Consider the following 18,428-nt stretch of genomic DNA (forward strand, 5'->3'; position numbering starts at 1 on the left):
ACCCTAGGAACCAAGTTACCCGAACTATTCTACAGCATTTCAGTAATTATTTAATGCTCCGATGCTGATCATTCTGATCATAAAATAGGTCATTACAATAGCAACCGACGAGAAGTATTTCATAAATTAATTGCAGAACTACAGTATTTGAGGGTTCCTCTAGAGTTCACGATTTGGCTCAAAAACTAATCGGCACATCGTCATCTCAAAACAAGCATTTTTCCATCCAGTCGTTTTAGCTCTAGACCATTCTCAAGAAACAGGAACACACAGGCACCCATTATCGAGATATATCGATGTTTTTGGTATCTGGAGAACCTAAAACGTTGAGATCTGTCAAAAACCGGAGATCGAAATGTTTGACGAATCTAAAGATTTTGCTCCTCCCCCAGCACAGACAATAGGTTATGGTGGGGGATGGCACAAAGCAAAAAGACAACAACAGTGACAAAGAATGCCAAGACAGCATGTGAGACCTTTAAATACACTCACCTAAAGGATTATTGGGACCACCATACTAATACGGTGTTTGACCCCCTTTCGCCTTCAGAACTGCCTTAATTCTACGTGGCATTGATTCAACAAGGTGCTGAAAGCATTCTTTAGAAATGTTGGGCCATATTGATAGGATAGCATCTTGCAGTTGATGGAGATTTGTGGGATGCACATCCAGGGCACGAAGCTCCCGTTCCACCACATCCCAAAGATGCTCTATTGGGTTGAGATCTGGTGACTGTGGGGGCCATTTTAGTACAGTGAACTCATTGTCATGTTCAAGAAACCAATTTGAAATCAGTCGAGCTTTGTGACATGGTGCATTATCCTGCTGGAAGTAGCCATCAGAGGATGGGTACATGGTGGTCATGAAGGGATGGACATGGTCAGAAACAATGCTCAGGTAACCCGTGGCATTTAAACGATGCCCAATTGGCACTAAGGGGCCTAAAGTGTGCCAAGAAAACATCCCCACACCATTACACCACCACCACCAGCCTGCACAGTGGTAACAAGGCATGATGGATCCATGTTCTCATTCTGTTTACGCCAAATTCTGACTCTACCATTTGAATGTCTCAACAGAAATCGAGACTCATCAGACCAGGCAACATTTTTCCAGTCTTCAACTGTCCAATTTTGGTGAGCTCGTGCAAATTGTAGCCTCTTTTTCCTATTTGTAGTGGAGATGAGTGGTACCCGGTGGGGTCTTCTGCTGTTGTAGCCCATCCGCCTCAAGGTTGTGCGTGTTGTGGCTTCACAAATGCTTTGCTGCATACCTCGGTTGTAACGAGTGGTTATTTCAGTCAAAGTTGCTCTTCTATCAGCTTGAATCAGTCGGCCCATTCTCCTCTGACCTCTAGCATCAACAAGGCATTTTCGCCCACAGGACTGCCACATACTGGATGTTTTTCCTTTTCACACCATTCTTTGTAAACCCTAGAAATGGTTGTGCGTGAAAATCCCAGTAACTGAGCAGATTGTGAAATACTCAGACCGGCCCGTCTGGCACCAACAACCATGCCACGCTCAGAATTGCTGAAATCACCTTTCTTTCTCATTCTGACATTCAGTTTGGAGTTCAGGAGATTGTCTTGACCAGGACCACACCACTAAATGCATTGAAGCAACTGCCATGTGATTGGTTGATTAGATAATTGCATTAATGAGAATTTGAACAGGTGTTCCTAATAATCCTTTAGGTGAGTGTATATCACCTCATTACGATGGGAAACATGTGATGCTTGTATTGCCTATGTGAGAAATGGATGCAGAAGAGCACAGTGAAGACATTTGCTTCATCCATCCATCCATTTTCTAACCTGCTGAATCCGAACACAGGGTCATGGGGGTCTGCTGGAGCCAATCCCAGCCAACACAGGGCACAAGGCAGAAACCAATCCTGGGCAGGGTGCCAACCCACCGCAGGACACACACAAACACACCAAGCACACACTAGGACCAATTTAGAATCACCAATCCACCTAACCTGCATGTCTTTGGACTGTGGGAGGAAACCGGAGCGCCCGGATGAAACCCACGCAGACACGGGGAGAACATGCAAACTCCACGCATTGAGGACCCGGGAAGCGAACGTGGATCTCCTAACTGCGAGGCAGCAGCGCTACCACTGAGCCACCGTGCTGCCCAGACATCTGCTTCACCTCATCGAAAATTATTTATCAAACATCGAAGCACGCAGATCGATCTTGTAGAAGCTGCAAGCCTGTCAACACGTGTTGATAGTAAACAATGATGCTGATGTCATGTACCAGAACATGAAAACACACGGCACCCATATTTTCGTAGGTGCTGCAACATGAGCCCACGTCACGTTAATTTCTGACGCCGTGCTCAGGGGACACTTCAAAAGAGCACTGGGCGTTCATGGCAGCCATGATGCGTGCATGTACACGTTCTGAGCGTAAAGTTTAAACCGGCCCTTAGAGTATTATTTGTCAAGGCATAGGTAATATTTTACAGTCATACGTAAATAGAGAGATGAGACAACGCATCTCCATGAGCCACGGTGTAACGTAGTGCAACTTGTGACAGAAGCAATACAATAAATAGACAACAGACAATAAATAAAATAAAGCGACAAATAGACAACGCAACAACGTAACCATATACATTTTTCTGCATTCAGAACTCTGATGGCCTACGGTATGAAGTCGTTACTCAGCCTTGCAGAACCAGAACAGAAGCTACGATATCGTTTTCCAGAGGGTAGGAGAAAGAAGAGACCATGAAACGGGTGGGAAAGACCTTTCGTGATGTCACTGCCGCAGTTCATTAGGTAAATGTCTTTCAAGAGAGGTCGAGGCACACAGATAACCTGCTCAGCTGCTCTCACTATCCACCGCGGTGGTGTGTTGCCGTCGGAGACTTTACAGTTCCCGTATGTTTTATCTTGGTAGAGTAATATATATATATATTGCTCTACTTTCCCCTATTGTATTATTAATATGTAGCCTTAGAATGCCTAATCTCACAGACTTACCACTGTATATAACTTATCCCCACCTTCCCTTCTATATCTATAACCTCAGGCAATTAGATGTAGTAAAAAGACAAGCAGGAGTTAAGTTACACATAAAATAATGTATTACTGATAATATTCATAAATAATAACAAAACGCAAAGTACATTTGAATATTGGCAACCATACAACCTGATAAAATGGTGATGTGTAATTCAGGTGGCACACAGACTTGTAGTTACTTAATGTCTCTAGTTAAGGCATCATTGGAGCTCAGCTTTTAGCCACATGTCTGTTCAAAATGGCTGAAGCTGTGCTCTTCATTGTGTTGTCTTCAGTTCATGGTGTGACGGTCTTCTTCAGTGGTTAGCAAGAGAAAGATACTTCTACATCATCACAGGTTAGCAAGAGAGATGCTTCTTTTCAGATGTTAGTAAGAGAGAAAGAGAATGCGGTTGAGCAAGCAGATTTATAGGTTTTCTGTCCAAGCCCTACAGCCAATAAGCTAACCTGGCTTTATTTGGGGGATGAGAGAAAGACTTTAGCAAAGAAACACTCGCCAAACTGGTTTAAGACACATCCCCTAAATCCTGTCGTTAAATTACAAAGAAAAGTCGGAAATCTTGGGCAAACACGAATGCTTCTCACCAAAGTAACACTAAATTACAAATAAAGACATGGAAAACATTTATCAAGTTATATGCAAAATCTTACATCACAACACCATACCAGACAGAGATGCAGCTGGAGAGCAGACTTTCTGTGGTACTCCTATAGAACGTGGTTAGGCTTGATGGGGGTGGGTGGGGGGTTTCTCGCTCTCTTCAGGCTCCGCAGAGAGTAAAGACGTTGCCGAGCCCCCTGGGCTATGGAGGTGGAGCTGAGGGACTATGAAATGTCACCCATGACTTGGACTTTCAGGAACTTGGTGTTTATGACCCTCTCCAAAACGGCGCGATTCATGGTGAGAGATTTGGGTGAGCACTCCTGCATTTCCAGGCGTCTATTATCACCTCTTTTGTTTTGTCTACACTGAGAGATTATTGCATTTACATCAGGCAGCCACTCTCGCCACCTCCATGTATGCTGAGGCATCATCATCATCATGAGACCCACCACCACCATCACGTCGTCTGCAAAATCGATGCTGAGAAGTTGTATGTCAGCATTAAAGGAGCGAAGGGCTAAGCAACCAGCCCTGTGGTGCTCCTGTGCCGAGTGTGATGGTGCTAGTGGTGCTGGTGCTGATGCCGAAAGACTGAGGCCGTTCTGTCAGGAAGTCTAAAATCCAGCATATGACGGGGGTGTTGAGGCCAAGCCAGCTCAGCTTAGTGCACTCTTTCCATGGAATAATAATGTTGAATGCTGAACTGGGTGTCGTGACATCTGCGTCGTGAATGGTTGTTGTACTTGTTGTTTTGCCACCACTGTGGCCTTATGGAGCCATTATAAACCAGTGACCTTTCCCAGGTTCATTTCCCAGCACTGAATTTTGGTGAACTAGTGAAGCTATCACCCTTTGCTGGACACACAGTCCTTTATCCATCTCAAGTTGAAATACCAACTTATTTTGAGCACAACCAACCCCAACACCCCACTAGAGATGTTTCATTGCCAAGGTCTTCTAGAGTGGAATTCACCTTGTTAGAACTCAAACAGACGTGCCTTGGCGTATTTGCTTTTACCTTGTCCATTATTAAAATTCCGTCTTTCCCATGTTCTGCCATGAGGTGATATTAATGGATTGCTGCTGTTGACCTAAAAGCGATTTATTTAAACACTTGCCTATAAATCATTCTTCTTGTAAAATTCATGCCCTCGGTATTGTTTTCTCTTTGTGGTGTACGTCATGAGACTCCCTCGGTAACCTTTATGGCTTTGAAAGGTTAGATATCCATATTGCATTAAAAATCAATAGAGCCTTCGGATTTAACTCCTCTGGAAAATAGCGGATGACAAAGATTAATCGGAGGGAAATGCCGAGTTTTCAGAGAAATGGGGAAGAAGAGATGAGGTTAGATTTATATCTTCATTTTGTTTTTGTCAATATTGTAGTTTATGCTAGGAAAACAACTATAAGGTGACTTTTGAAATGTGGCTGCCATCTCCTTTATTAGAAACAGCAGGTCTGCAAATTGAAAAATGGCCTCTTGACTCCTTTTATTTTTTTTTACTGGTTTTACACATAGCATGATCTGAAAGTTTCTATTGTTATTTATAAATATAATGGATAGATAGATAGATGGATAGATAGATGTGAGAGGGACTATATAGGATAGATAGATAGAGATAGATAGATAGATAGATAGATGTGAAAGGCACTATATAGCACAGATAGATAGATAGATAGATAGATAGATAGATAGATAGATAGATAGATAGATAGATAGATAGATAGATAGATAGATAGATGTGAAAGGCACTATATAGGATAGATAGATAGATAGATAGATAGATAGATAGATAGATGTGAAAGGCACTATATAGAATAGATAGATAGATAGATAGATAGATAGATAGATAGATAGATAGATATAAAAGGCACTATATAGGACAGATAGATAGATAGATAGATAGATAGATAGATAGATAGATAGATAGATAGATAGATAGATAGATAGATGTGAAAGGCACTATATAGGATAGATAGATAGATAGATAGATAGATAGATAGATAGATAGATAGATAGATAGATGTGAAAGGCACTATATAGGATAGATAGATAGATAGACTTGTATGGATTTGTACAGTCCATGGAAGGTGTGCTGTCCCTTGGTGGTGCCCATGTTATTGCACTGGTCTGGCTAATTAGATTGCCCACAGCTTACCTATGAACCGTCCAAGCCTTATATAACTCCATCTCACCCATGTATGCAGATATACTGCCCTCCCAGATTAGGCCCAGAGTGCAACCATGCAGCTGGTGACACCTCAGCACCACACTAGCTCAGATGGAATGGAACCAGTGTGAGTTTTTTTTTATGGTGGCTGGAGTGCCAATTCTGCCACCAACCCCCAGGTTTTGCCCTGCAGGTTGGAGGGCCTACATGCAGGACTGGATATAGATTAACACCATACCCAGGGCGGAGCAGCGGCAGGTTAAGGGTCTTGCTCAAGGATGTGCATTATATAGACCTGCTTACCCACATTAGGTGGCCACCCTGATGGACCCCATTCCTTTATATTGGCCCAGCACATTAGATTTCTTTTACCGGTGCATGAATTGTCAGGGCCTTGTATAGACCTGATCCTTGGTGGTGCCCATACTATTTCACTGGCATGGTGAACTACACCACCCACAGGGGGCATATGAAATGCCAGGGCTACGTACCACGCTACCTCACTCTACTCCATAGCATCCTCTGGTGGTACCCATACTCTTTAACCAGCACGGTGACTTACATTGCCCATAGCCAGTCCACACTTTGTTACCGCCTTCTACATCCCTGTCCCTGTCCTACTCAGAATTCTGGTCCCAGTGGAGACCCTCCCTCCGCATAATCAAATGGCAAAAAGGGCATGTGCCACATGCCATCTTTGGGTAAACAGATAATACCAGGCAGTTTGATGTGTGTGTATGTTAATATTTATGCATTAATAAACTTCACCTGAGGTTCAGCTACACTCATCATTTCAGCATGGGCTGTACGTCTGTCACATTTCAAAGATTCCTGACATCTATGATTCCTACACGCAGTGCCACAGGCACAACCATTTTTTAATTTCTTGTCTTCTGTTTTATTAATTCAGTCACTTTACTCCACTGACGGACCCTCGTTGTCCTGTATGCTTGGCAAAAAAAACTGCCAGTAGGCTCTCTGGAGAAGGAAGTGATGGAAGTGCACATTTATTTTTGTACTGCCATGTGAAAGACGCTATACACAACACAGACCTCCTGAGTACCCTTAATTCTTCCCCGACGTCATTTTTTCCCGACTTGAATTTCACTTCCATCTGAGGTAGAAGCAGACCCCAGCGGTGGTGGGTGAGGTTACCAATTGTCACATCAATCACCTGCTGACAGCTCATCGATAATTCTGGCCATTTTGGGCAACCAGCAAAAAATAGGCAACTGATAGTTTAATTTTCTTGTTTTCATTTCTCAAAAATCTTCACTTGTCATCCCCGCAGGCACAGATGGACTTCACAAGGCTCTGCATGCCGTGACTCGGAGTCAGTGAAGTGACTATTTTTAATTGCATTTTAAAGGGGAAGAAAACCAACTTGTGTTGAAAACCTCCCATAAAGGTGAATTCAGACGTGAACACCCTTCACCTTTTTATCTAGATCCATGTCTTCACCCCCCCTCGCCCCCAGTATTGGCAAGGGTGGGGTCACCAGCAATGAGAAAAGAATAGGATGGGTGCAACAGTCTGACACGGGGGTGGCACAGTGCAGTGGGTTAGAAATTAAAAGTCTGTGAGATAAAATTATAACAGCCACAAGGGGGAACTGTGATACAAAATGGTTTAGAGACAATCAGGAATTTTAAAATGGCCACAAGGGGGCACTGTGATACAAAAATGTAATACTGGTGTGGACTCGAAGTGGTCTGAGATTGGTCAAAAGAGGGCACTGTGATGCAAGATGGTTTAGGTATGGAGGAGTAAATGTGGAAATTCTCTTAGATCTGAGTGCTGCATTTGATACCATTGATCACAATATTCTTAGAAAACGCCTTAGTCAATGGGTGGGCCTCTCTGGCAAGGTCTTAAATTGGTTTGAGTTTTACTTGGCAGGTAAAAAATTCTTTGTTAGTTGTGGTAATTATACTTCAGAGACCCTTGATATTGTGTCCCAGTAGGATCAATCCTGGGTCTGCTGCTCTTTTCCATCTCCATGCTTCCATGAGGTCAGATTATCTCAAGGCATAACGTGAGCCACCACAGCTATGCTGACGACACACAACTGTATTTATCAATAGTGCCTGATGACCCCGACTTTCTTGGTTCACTGACCCCCGATGCCTTACTTGTGTTTCTGAATGGATGAGTAGTAATTTTCTCAAACTAAATAAGGAGAAATCAGAATTTCTTAGTGATTGGCAAAAAGGAATATAATGAGGGTAATAGAAACACATTTGATCCATTAGGCTTAAAAGAGGTAAAGAATTTAGGGGTAACTATTGACTCTGACTTAAATTTGAAATCACATATTAATCAGATTACTAGAACAGCAACTTAAGAAGTCACAATATAAAAATAAAAATCTGCAAAATACTTGGTGATACATTTTGAAACACACTATAAAGATGTTTGTTCTTGTATGATAGTCATAAATGCAAAAATAGAAAATGAGAGGCACTATGATAGATAGATAGATAGATAGATAGATAGATAGATAGATAGATAGATAGATAGATAGATAGATAGATAGATAGATAGATAGATAGATAGATAGATATGAAAGGCACTATATGATAGAGGGCAAAGTGGTAGAGAAAGACAGCTATGAAAGGCAACCTATAATAGATTATGAAAGGCACTACATAATATTTGGATACTGTATAAATGGAACTATATTAAACTGCCAAATAATTATGACAGATAATGAAAGGCACTATGTTACTGAGAGGTAAATAACAAAGTCACTATAAGAAAGCTATGAAAATTGCTGCATAAGATAGATAGATAGATAGATAGATAGATAGATAGATAGATAGATAGATAGATAGATAGATAGATAGATAGATAAGGCACTGTAGATAGATAGATAGATGGCACTATATAACAGACAGGAAAGGCTCTATATAGCATAGATAGATAGATGAAAGGCTCTATATAGCATAGATAGATAGATAGATAGATAGATAGATAGATAGATAGATAGATAGATAGATAGATAGATAGATAGATAGATAGATAGATAGATATCTACTTTCTGAGAAGGTTGGCATCCTTCAACATCTGCAGTAAGATGCTGCAGATGTTCTACCAGACGGTTGTGGCGAGTGCCCTCTTCTACGTGGTGGTGTGCTGGGGTGGCAGCATAAAGATGAAAGACGCCTCACACCTGGACAAACTTGTTAAGAAGGCAGGCTCCATTGTAGGATTAAAGTTGGACAGTTTAACATCTGTGGCAGAGCGACGAGCATTAAGCAAACTCCTGTCAATCATGAAGAATCCACTGCATCCACTGAACAGGATCATCTCCAGACAGAGGAGTAGCTTCAGTGACAGACTTTTGTCACCGTCCTGCTCCACTGACAGACTGAGATCGTTCCTCCCCCACACTATGCGACTCTTCAATTCCACCCGGGGGAGTAAATGCTAACATTAATTTTATTTTAATTCTTTTCATTTTTATTACGATTTAATTTAATATTGTTTCTTTGTATCAGTATACTGCTGCTGGATTATGTGAATTTCCCCTTGGGATTAATAAAGTATCTATCTATCTATCTATCTATTATTCTTGGTATAGATAGATAGATAGATAGATAGATAGATAGATAGATAGATAGATAGATAGATAGATAGATAGATAGATAGATAGATAGATAGATAGATAGATAGATAGATAGATAGATAGATAGATAGATAGATGTGAAAGACACTATATGACCCCTTAGCACTCCTTCTTTCCCTGTGACTCTCTCCGATGGGTCTAGACTTCAGCTCCCAAGTCAAACCCGTCTCATTTGTATGTCTTTTCACAGCCTGCCTGATGAGTGGTGGACACCTGCCTTCGCATCAATTTCTTACCTTCTGCTCATCCTCGCGACTGTCACTCGTGTCATCTGCCTTCCGGAGACTCGAAGGTCCGTGATGAGCGTCACTTCTCCGGCTGGCATCAGTTGCTTCATTGGGCTTCTCTCCATCTGTGAATTAAAGACACGTCACCATAATTAGGCGAGCCAAGGGCTGCTGGCTTCACTCTCAAATGTTGTGGCTTGCGCAGCTGCTGCAGGCACAGCATATTAGCCCCTCTAATCACTTGGTCACTTTCTTTGTGACACCACCAGACACCCGGGAGGTGGATACAGAATGGCAGTGGCCATGAGCTGCCGGCCACCTGCGCACGACAGACCTTCATTGTGTATTTTTCCAGAGCAGCTCCCACTGATTGCTTCATTTTCAATTAAAGCTTCATAAACAAAAATGCTCTCCAAGCTACAGAGTGCCATAATTAAGAGCTAAAGCGTAGCGGAACCAAAATAATGATTTAGTGCTAATTAAAATGAAACAAAGAACGCGAGACAATTGTGCGATGGTGATGACAAGAATTAGCCCTGAGCTAAAGGCTCTCCAACGTGCCTGTTTATCCAATGTGCCATCCATTTTATAAATGTGGGGTGAGGAGGGTTCGTTCCTGGATGGCCTCCCACCTGAACGTGTTAGCACACATGGCTGCCCTTTTGAAGAGCAAAATAAATGTTTACATCTGCCGCTTACTCTCTCATTATGAAATAAAGAGAGAAAGAGAGAGAGAGAGGGAAGAGCAAAGGGAGACCATTCAATCCATTGACATTCCACATTAACTGCTCTGATCAAAGCCGAAAGTCCTTTTGATGTCATTTTGTTCCGACAACGGGAGCCGCTATTTTATGGATTTCGCGTCATTCCTTACCATAATAATCCCATAATTTACTGGGATGGCATAAGAATAATTTACTATTTTACAGGTCAGTCTTTTTTAGTTCTAATTTATTCAAGATTGGATAAAAACCTGTGAACTCCTTTGTTGATCACATCTTTGTATTTTTTGGCTTTCTGCTACATTGACCTTCTTTCTACTTCTTGCCTTCACTCTTTAGGTGTAAAACCATGCAAAGTTAGTACTGCAAATTATGAATGTGCTGTTAGTTTTAGCAATCACAATTTACTTGTGTTACGATAATTGTATCTTTACTGGTTTTGCTGCCATCTTTGATGCATATCTTAGGCGCCATTTTGAACTCCGGTTTGTTCGGCCACTATAGAACCTTGAAGGGAGGGTCTTTTGGGGTTGTAACCTCTAACCAATTACTCGTTGGAGTTAAAAGTCGCTCAAAAAGTTCACCTCCTCGTCTTTCCAAGCTCACAGATTCCTAAAAAATCACTTTTGTGTCGTGTTTTTGAATCTTTGTTAGACTCTTGGGTTTTTAATCTTTGCCTGTAGTTCCCGACTATGCTTTTAGTTTTGGTTACCCATCGTTAGGCTTCCCGATTTTTGACCCTGTCTTTGGTACTTTGGACTACGTACTTCAACTACAAATCCCTTACTAGTATTCCTAGCAGAAAACATTCTTTCCACAGGGTGATTTTAATAGGTGGGGCCTTGAGGTATGATGTATTACTGTCTTAATAACGAAGCAATCCAAACGAAAAAAAAAAACATCACAGCACAGACGAGCGACGTATGACACTCTTCTATCGAGATTGTCTAGATAGATAGATAGATAAATAGATAGATACTTTATTAATCCCAAGGGGAAATTCACAATTCTGTCTGTGGGCAGTAAGACAATTACAGCGACACTTCGAATAGGAAATTGCTGCCATCACCCCTACAATGTGTGAAATAATCAACCTTGATGTGCACAAAAAGATTTGGGGCAGCCACCCGTATACTTAGTTAAAAATAGGACACACAGTTAGTTATGTATACTGTAGATTGAGTCTAAAACAGAACTGATTAACAGAGGAAAGAGGGCGGGGTTTTAAGGACAGTCAGGGGAAGTGAGGTCATCAGGCCCCAGAATCGGAAGTGATGTTGTCGGACCCAGTCAGAATTTCACACGTTTGATCTTCAGGAATAACGGAGAAAGGATTATTTCACTCTGCCGCCCCCTGGCCTGCCGTGGAATGACCTTCTTTTGAGCCCTTTAGCTGTGTCCCATGCGCACGTGTGTGACAAATTCTTGTGGATACCTTTGCCAATATGGAGCGCTGTGTCAATCCATGTTTGTAAGAAGAAGAAGGCGACCATTTTCAACATTGAATGTGATTGGTTCGTTTATACATCTATGAAGGTAGACACTGTATTTATTTTGTTTCTGTCGCTTCATTTTTACGTAATGCATCATAATTTTGGGGCCCCGCCCATTAGAATCTCCCTGTACCATTCTAAGGTAGCTCATCAATATTCATGACTGGGCCAGAGCCTTCAACATAAACACACAAAGTGGTGTAAACAAGAATCTGTAAAGCCAGTCGTAGAACAAACTGAAACTGTAGCATGACTTGAATGCAGCGATAGTGACGGCAATATGGTTTGCCATCAGACGTTGACATGGATAGCGAAACCGATGACTCTTGAACATTTCTATGCATTATATAGGGCAATTCTAATGGGTGGGTTCCCGAATTATAATGTATTACTGTCTTAACAATGAAGCAACCCAAATAAAACAAATGTACGAATGGAGGAGGTATGGCGCTCTTCTGTCGAGACTCTCAGCAGGTGACAGAACGTCGGTGTCTGTCTGCCGGACAGGAAATTGCTGCCATCACCCCTACAATGCTTGTGGATACCTTTGCCATTATGGAGCGCCATGTTGATCTGTGTTCGTAAGAGGAAGGCAACCATTTCCAACACTGAATGTGATTGGCTCGTTTACACATCTATCAAGGTGAGCACTGTATTTATTTTGTTTCTGTCACTTCATTTTAACGTGAGTAACGCATCATAACTCAGCCCCCCCATTAGAATCTCCATGTACCACTCATTGATATTCATGACTGGGCCAGAGCCTTCAACGTAAGCACACAAAGTGGTGTAAACAAGAATCTGTAAAGCCAGTTGTAGAACAAACTGAAACTGAAGTCTCAGTTGAATGCAGCGACGACAATATGATTTGGCCATCAGATGTTGACATGGATAGCGAAACCGATAAATCTTGAACATTTCTATGTATTATATCGGGTGATTCTAATGGGTGGATCCCCGAGTTATTATATATTACTTTCTTAACAATGAAGCAATCCAAACAAAATAAATATACGAATGGATGAGGCGTGGTCTGTCGAAAATGTCGGGGGGCGAAAGAACATTGGCGTCTGTCTGCCAGACAGGAAATTGCTGCCATCACCCCTACAATGCTTGCGAATACCTTGTCGATATGTGTTTACAAGAAGAAGGCGACCATTTCCAACACCGAATGTGTTTGGCGCGTTTACACATTTATCAAGGTATGTGTTGTTACTTATTTTGTTTCTATTGTTTCATTATTACATGAGTAACATATCATAACTCGGGGCTCCACCCATTAGAATCTCCCTGTAACTTTTGACTACAATTTTGGTCCTGCCTGCCTAAGAAAAATAAAAATAATAATTGTTTACATTTCAGTAGAGCTTCTCTCACTAGTCAATGTCACATGATTCTCATATATTTGATTTGCGAACAGTGACAATGTGGGATGTCTCCGCGCTACTGCTTCCTTCTGGGAGTCTCCTGAACCTGCCACCGTCAATAACGTTACCGAGATGAGCCGGGCAGATGAGGACACATACACATAGCAAGGGGTAGGGTGTGAAAGTGATACAGTGTCCAAATAAACAGTGCAGTGCTACAAGTTCAATAAACAAATAAATAATCCGATAAAATTAAGTGCTCTGTGGAGGTTAAAAACAAGCCAATAATGAAATCCATTAAAAAAAAAAAAGTTAAAACAAGCAGGAAACTGTCCTTTTGAAAATCTACGAGGCCTGCTGCATCCCTTTCCAGAGGGGACTGGGCGGTCTCATGGTCTGGAATCCCTACAGATTTTATTTTTTATCTCCAGCCGTCTGGAGTTTTTTTTTTTTCTGTCCCCCCTGGCCATTGGACCTTACTCTTATTCTATGTAATGTTGACTTATTTTATTTTCTTATTATGTCTTTTATTTTTCTATTCTTTATTATGTAAAGCACTTTGAGCTACTGTTTGTATGAAAATGTGCTATAGAAATAAATGTTGTTGTTGTTTCATCCTGGCGTCTCCCTCCCCTTACCCTACTGGTCTGGGTCTCTGCTTTTCCTTGCTTCATAGGTCAGGGTCCCAACTCCTACTGCCTTCCCTGTACTTGCACGTTTTTGTTTTTTTTTTCTGTCTTCCCGGCCATCTTACCTTATTACCGGACTCATCTTTGGAGACTTGCAATATGATACTGTATATAGGGACACTATCCTTATATTATTTATTTATTTATAATAATAATAAAAATCAGAATAATAATGATAATTCTTTGCATTTTTATAGAGCTTTTCTCACTACTCAAAGCACTTTACAAACTCCACACAGGAATGACCCAGGATGCAAACCCATGATTCTCCTTTATTTATTGATGTTTTACAAGGTTTTATAGACTTGTTTGTTTCCTCTACATATTGTGGCGGACCGGCCCGGGACACCTCTGTGATGGAAGGACCAGGGGAGAGAGCATATTCAGGGAAATATCTCCCCTGGAACACTAGAGGGCAACCCCCCTTGGCTCACAGCGGGGAGCTTAGAAGCTGAAGCCCTGCTGGGGCCCATGGCCACCACCAGGAGGCACCTGGACAATGGCTGAGCCCTGGGTTGCAGCACTTCCGGGTCGGAAGAAGATTTGGGAGCACCTGGAGCACTTCCGGGTGCCCTATATAAGGGGTTGCCTCACTCCATTCGAGGAGCCAGAGTCAGGTAGTGGTGGAGGACAAAGCTTGCTGGAGAAGAGAGGAGAGGAAGTGGCAGAGAAAGAAGAGAAGAGGAGCTTGAAACTAGAAGGGCACCACATTATAACTAAAATGCATGTCGTGTGGCAACTCATGTCTCTACCTGTCTGTGTTGGGATAGGGCAGCTGTACTCCCCATGGTGGTCCACAATATTCATTAATATTCTTAGATATAATCCTGCTTGTTTTTCCTTCTCTTGTAACCTTTTCCTTGACATCTCGTGAAGAACATCGAGTGACATTGTTCACAGAGAAATGTGCTATATACTGTTCACACACACGCATTTAGGGGACAGTCAAAAGACTCAATTATGTGTGAAAGAACAAAGGATGGAGGACTGGAATGGGGTGCTAATGCTTTTCTCTCCTTCAATCTACAGAAACACAACCAAATAAAGCAATCCTAACCGGTCGTAACACTCCATCTAAACAGAAGACTCCTCTTACGGCTCTGTGAAATTACTGCATTTCCGGATTCCTCCTGAGGATTTCAGTTCCATACCTCCACATCTGACGTCATCTCCAGTCGCTACAATCAACATCACCTCCACTATTGTCCTCACTCCCTCCCAGCTAATTGCACTTCCTATACTGGCTCTATAAAAGCTCCAAGAACGCACTCGGTTTTGTCAAACGTCCCACAGCCAGTATATGGGGAGGTTCCCCAAACACTTAATCTGTGTCTCCATGCTTTTGTTTTATCACAAGACATATGTGAATCTTGTTGTTGTTGCCCCTTTTCTTGTGATGCCTTTGGGTTAACAAACATTTCGCACCTCTGACTACATTTTCTCTTCCAGCCCTTCTCAAAAAAATCTGCATAACTTAAGCCAAACAGTTACACACAAAAGAATATAATGTTAAAGAATATAATTTTCTTATAATTACTGCAAGTCAGTAAAAGAAACTACAAAATTAAATTCCACTCGAAAAAACACCAAAAATAAATGAAACAATAAGCTAATAAAATACCCAAAAATAATGTGATAAATTTCTCTATTATAAGAGAAAATCTTCAGACGAAACCATTGCCAAGAGATTTTTTCAAGTCCCGCCCTCCTCTCAACCATTTACAGTTAACTGCTCGCGCCCACGGTCCTCTCACCTCTCATTCGCGTGATCGCGTGTGTCAGAAACAGTTCCTGTGCTCTCAGCTCTTATAAATTTTTACATTTTCCTCACTTTAAGTTCCCAATAAAAGAAGACTTACTATGTTCAAATCTTATTGAATAATTTCAAACAGACGGGTTATCAACAGAAGAAATGAGTACACAGGCAATCTTGGCACAGAGAAAAGATTAAGTAAAATGAATTAACGCAAAAATTGTCAATCGGTTACACAGCAAATTGGTTAACTGCGTATCAGTAGACTATGCTGAAAGAGTTGGTGGTAACGATGCGGAAGATGAAAACATCAACTTACAATATCACATAGACTATCTATAATCGTTAACACTGTCTGGTCTTCCATTGGATGAATTACTGTTGAAAGAAGGATGTTTCGTAATTTTGTGTAATTTATGTCTGAGTGAGGGGCTATCTAACAGCACAAGATTAGTTGTATTCAAAATTGGTCGACGTGTAAAATTTTAACAGGCGACAAGAAAGGTAATGTAGTGCATCATCAGGGGATAACATTAGACACAAAAGGAGATCTTGATATGCCATTTGTATTAAAACGTTTACAGTTTCTCATTAGAATAGATTTTGCTATTACAATTAACAAATCACAGTGACAAACAATCGAAAAAGTCAGTTTATTTATTAGAGAGAAAGAAACGAAATTCACTCATAAGTTTTACAGTAAAAGTGGAAGTTTAAAAAGTATCTGCGTGTTAATTTCAAAGGCAAACAGAATGAAAACATATAATGCAACGAAAAACTCTAACACAACATGAAACATGATTTTCTTTCAAATTATTAAGTTTTACTATTTTGTACTTTGCTTAATTACCCGCTGTAATGTAAAATAGTTAGGTCTATTATGCATATGTAACAATTCCCATGAAAATAACAATCTGTTTAAATTGTACATCTGCTTCCCCATACTTGAGCGGCAGAGCCGTGAAGTGGCTAGCACGTAGCACCGGCCCGGGGATTGGCAAGTGAAGGGAGCAGGGGGTAGAATCCCTTAGTAAATATTCAATTATAATCATAACACAAAATCATCTGAACATGCCATCTAAAAAGTCTGGCAAGTGAATTTTTACAGTTAATCTCACATTAGTTCCTTCTACAGTTTGATTCTTCCCTGACCCATTAGGCCGCCGTCAACGGCTGACATGGCAATGCCTCTGTGCAGACTGAAAAGGCAGTCAGTAAAAGATTTTATAAGCAATGACCAGGACATAAGGAACGTGGTCAATAAAATAGATGGGTCTTCAAAGTTAAATCACCAACCAAAACTCAACATCACAAGTACAGAGCCTGTTTCTGTTGCCAAAAGTCACAAATCCGCACTTTAAAATTAACCCCAGATTAGCCGGGAATGCATGTGGTGACCTTTATATGGTCACATCAATGACGTCACCCGCATAATGGGACGGGATGGCACTGCAATGACTGTGCAGCTATCCCTAAAATGCTGTCGTAAACAGCAATACACCAACATAAACTTTTCAGAGTAGCCTCTGAATGCAAAATAAGTTGCACCATTGAATTCCAGACCATCACTGTGGAACAGTGTGTCCATAACTGAAGACCAAGTAAGGAGACAACTAAGGAAGCTACACACAGGAAAAGCTGCGGGACCAGATAGAGTCACTCCTCGGGTTCTTAAGGCCTGTGCTGACTAACTCTGGGGTGTCCTCTGTCACCTGTTCAGTTTGTCCCTAAGGCTTCAGAAAGTGTCACTGCTGTGGAAAACATCCTGCATTGTTCCTGCTCCAAAGAAGGCAGGCGCCTCTTCAATGAATGACTACAGGCCAGTGGCACTCGCGTCTCACATCAGGAAGACCTTTGACAGGCTGGTCCTAGACTATATGAGTCATCTTGTGGAAGACCACCTGGGCTCACTGCAGTTTGCCTATTGGACAAACACTGGAGTGGAGAATTCAATATTCTCTCTGTTCCACATGTCTTATTCTCACCTGGACAAAGCTGACAGCATTGTGAGGATGATGTTGTTTTATTTCTTCAGTATCATCCAAGAGTGCCTGTCAAGGGGTCAACTTGGAGATCTGCAGGTAGATGAGCCTGTGGTGTTCTGGATGATGGACTATCTGTCAGGGAGACCACCATCTGTGAGACTCGGAGACTGCGTGAGCAACACTGGAGCACCAACAAGGAACAGGAACAATCTCTCAACTAAGACTATTAATATAACAGCAGGTCAGGACACCTGCAGAAATTTTCAGATAATTCTGCATTTATGGGGGGTATTGATAAGGGGGATGAGATGGAGGAGAGGAGAAGGGGGAGAACTTTGAGAATTGTCTGCAACTTAACATCAGCAAAAGCAAAGAACTGGTCGTGGACTTTCAACACCACAAAGGACCTTTATGTTTGGTCATAATTCAGAGAGTGGATGTAGAGGTGGTCCACTTCTACAAGTACTTGGGGGTCCACATTGATGACAGGCTGGACTGGTCTCTGAACACAGAGGAACTAGAGAAGAGAAGAAAGGGCATAGCAGGCACTTCTTCCTTACGAGACAGAGTTCATATAATGTGGAAGTGACATCCTTCACATCTTCTATTACTCTGTGATAGCTAGTGTGGTATGCTGGGCTTGTAACATCACTTCAAGAGCAGCCCACCGAATCAACACACTGATTAAAAGGACAGATTCAGTTTTGGGACTCACTCTGGACCACCTGGAGTTTGTGGAGGACAGA

General features: G+C 41.7%; 1 protein-coding gene across 1 annotated transcript in view; it reads right to left on the reverse strand.

The window, feature by feature from the left end:
• The window catches only part of b4galnt4a (beta-1,4-N-acetyl-galactosaminyl transferase 4a), a 443,680-nt gene extending 433,576 nt beyond the window's left edge, over positions 1 to 10,104 (reverse strand). The window contains exons 1-2 of the mRNA XM_039738621.1: positions 10,008 to 10,104; positions 9,683 to 9,798 (exon numbers count right to left, since the gene is read on the reverse strand). Of these exons, the coding sequence (XP_039594555.1) occupies positions 9,683 to 9,798; positions 10,008 to 10,104 (213 nt within the window). The remainder of the gene's footprint in view (positions 1 to 9,682; positions 9,799 to 10,007) is intronic.
• Between the last annotated feature and the right edge of the window lie 8,324 nt (positions 10,105 to 18,428).

Source organism: Polypterus senegalus, chromosome 1 (assembly GCF_016835505.1).
Source record: "Polypterus senegalus isolate Bchr_013 chromosome 1, ASM1683550v1, whole genome shotgun sequence".
Taxonomy (NCBI): domain Eukaryota; kingdom Metazoa; phylum Chordata; class Cladistia; order Polypteriformes; family Polypteridae; genus Polypterus; species Polypterus senegalus.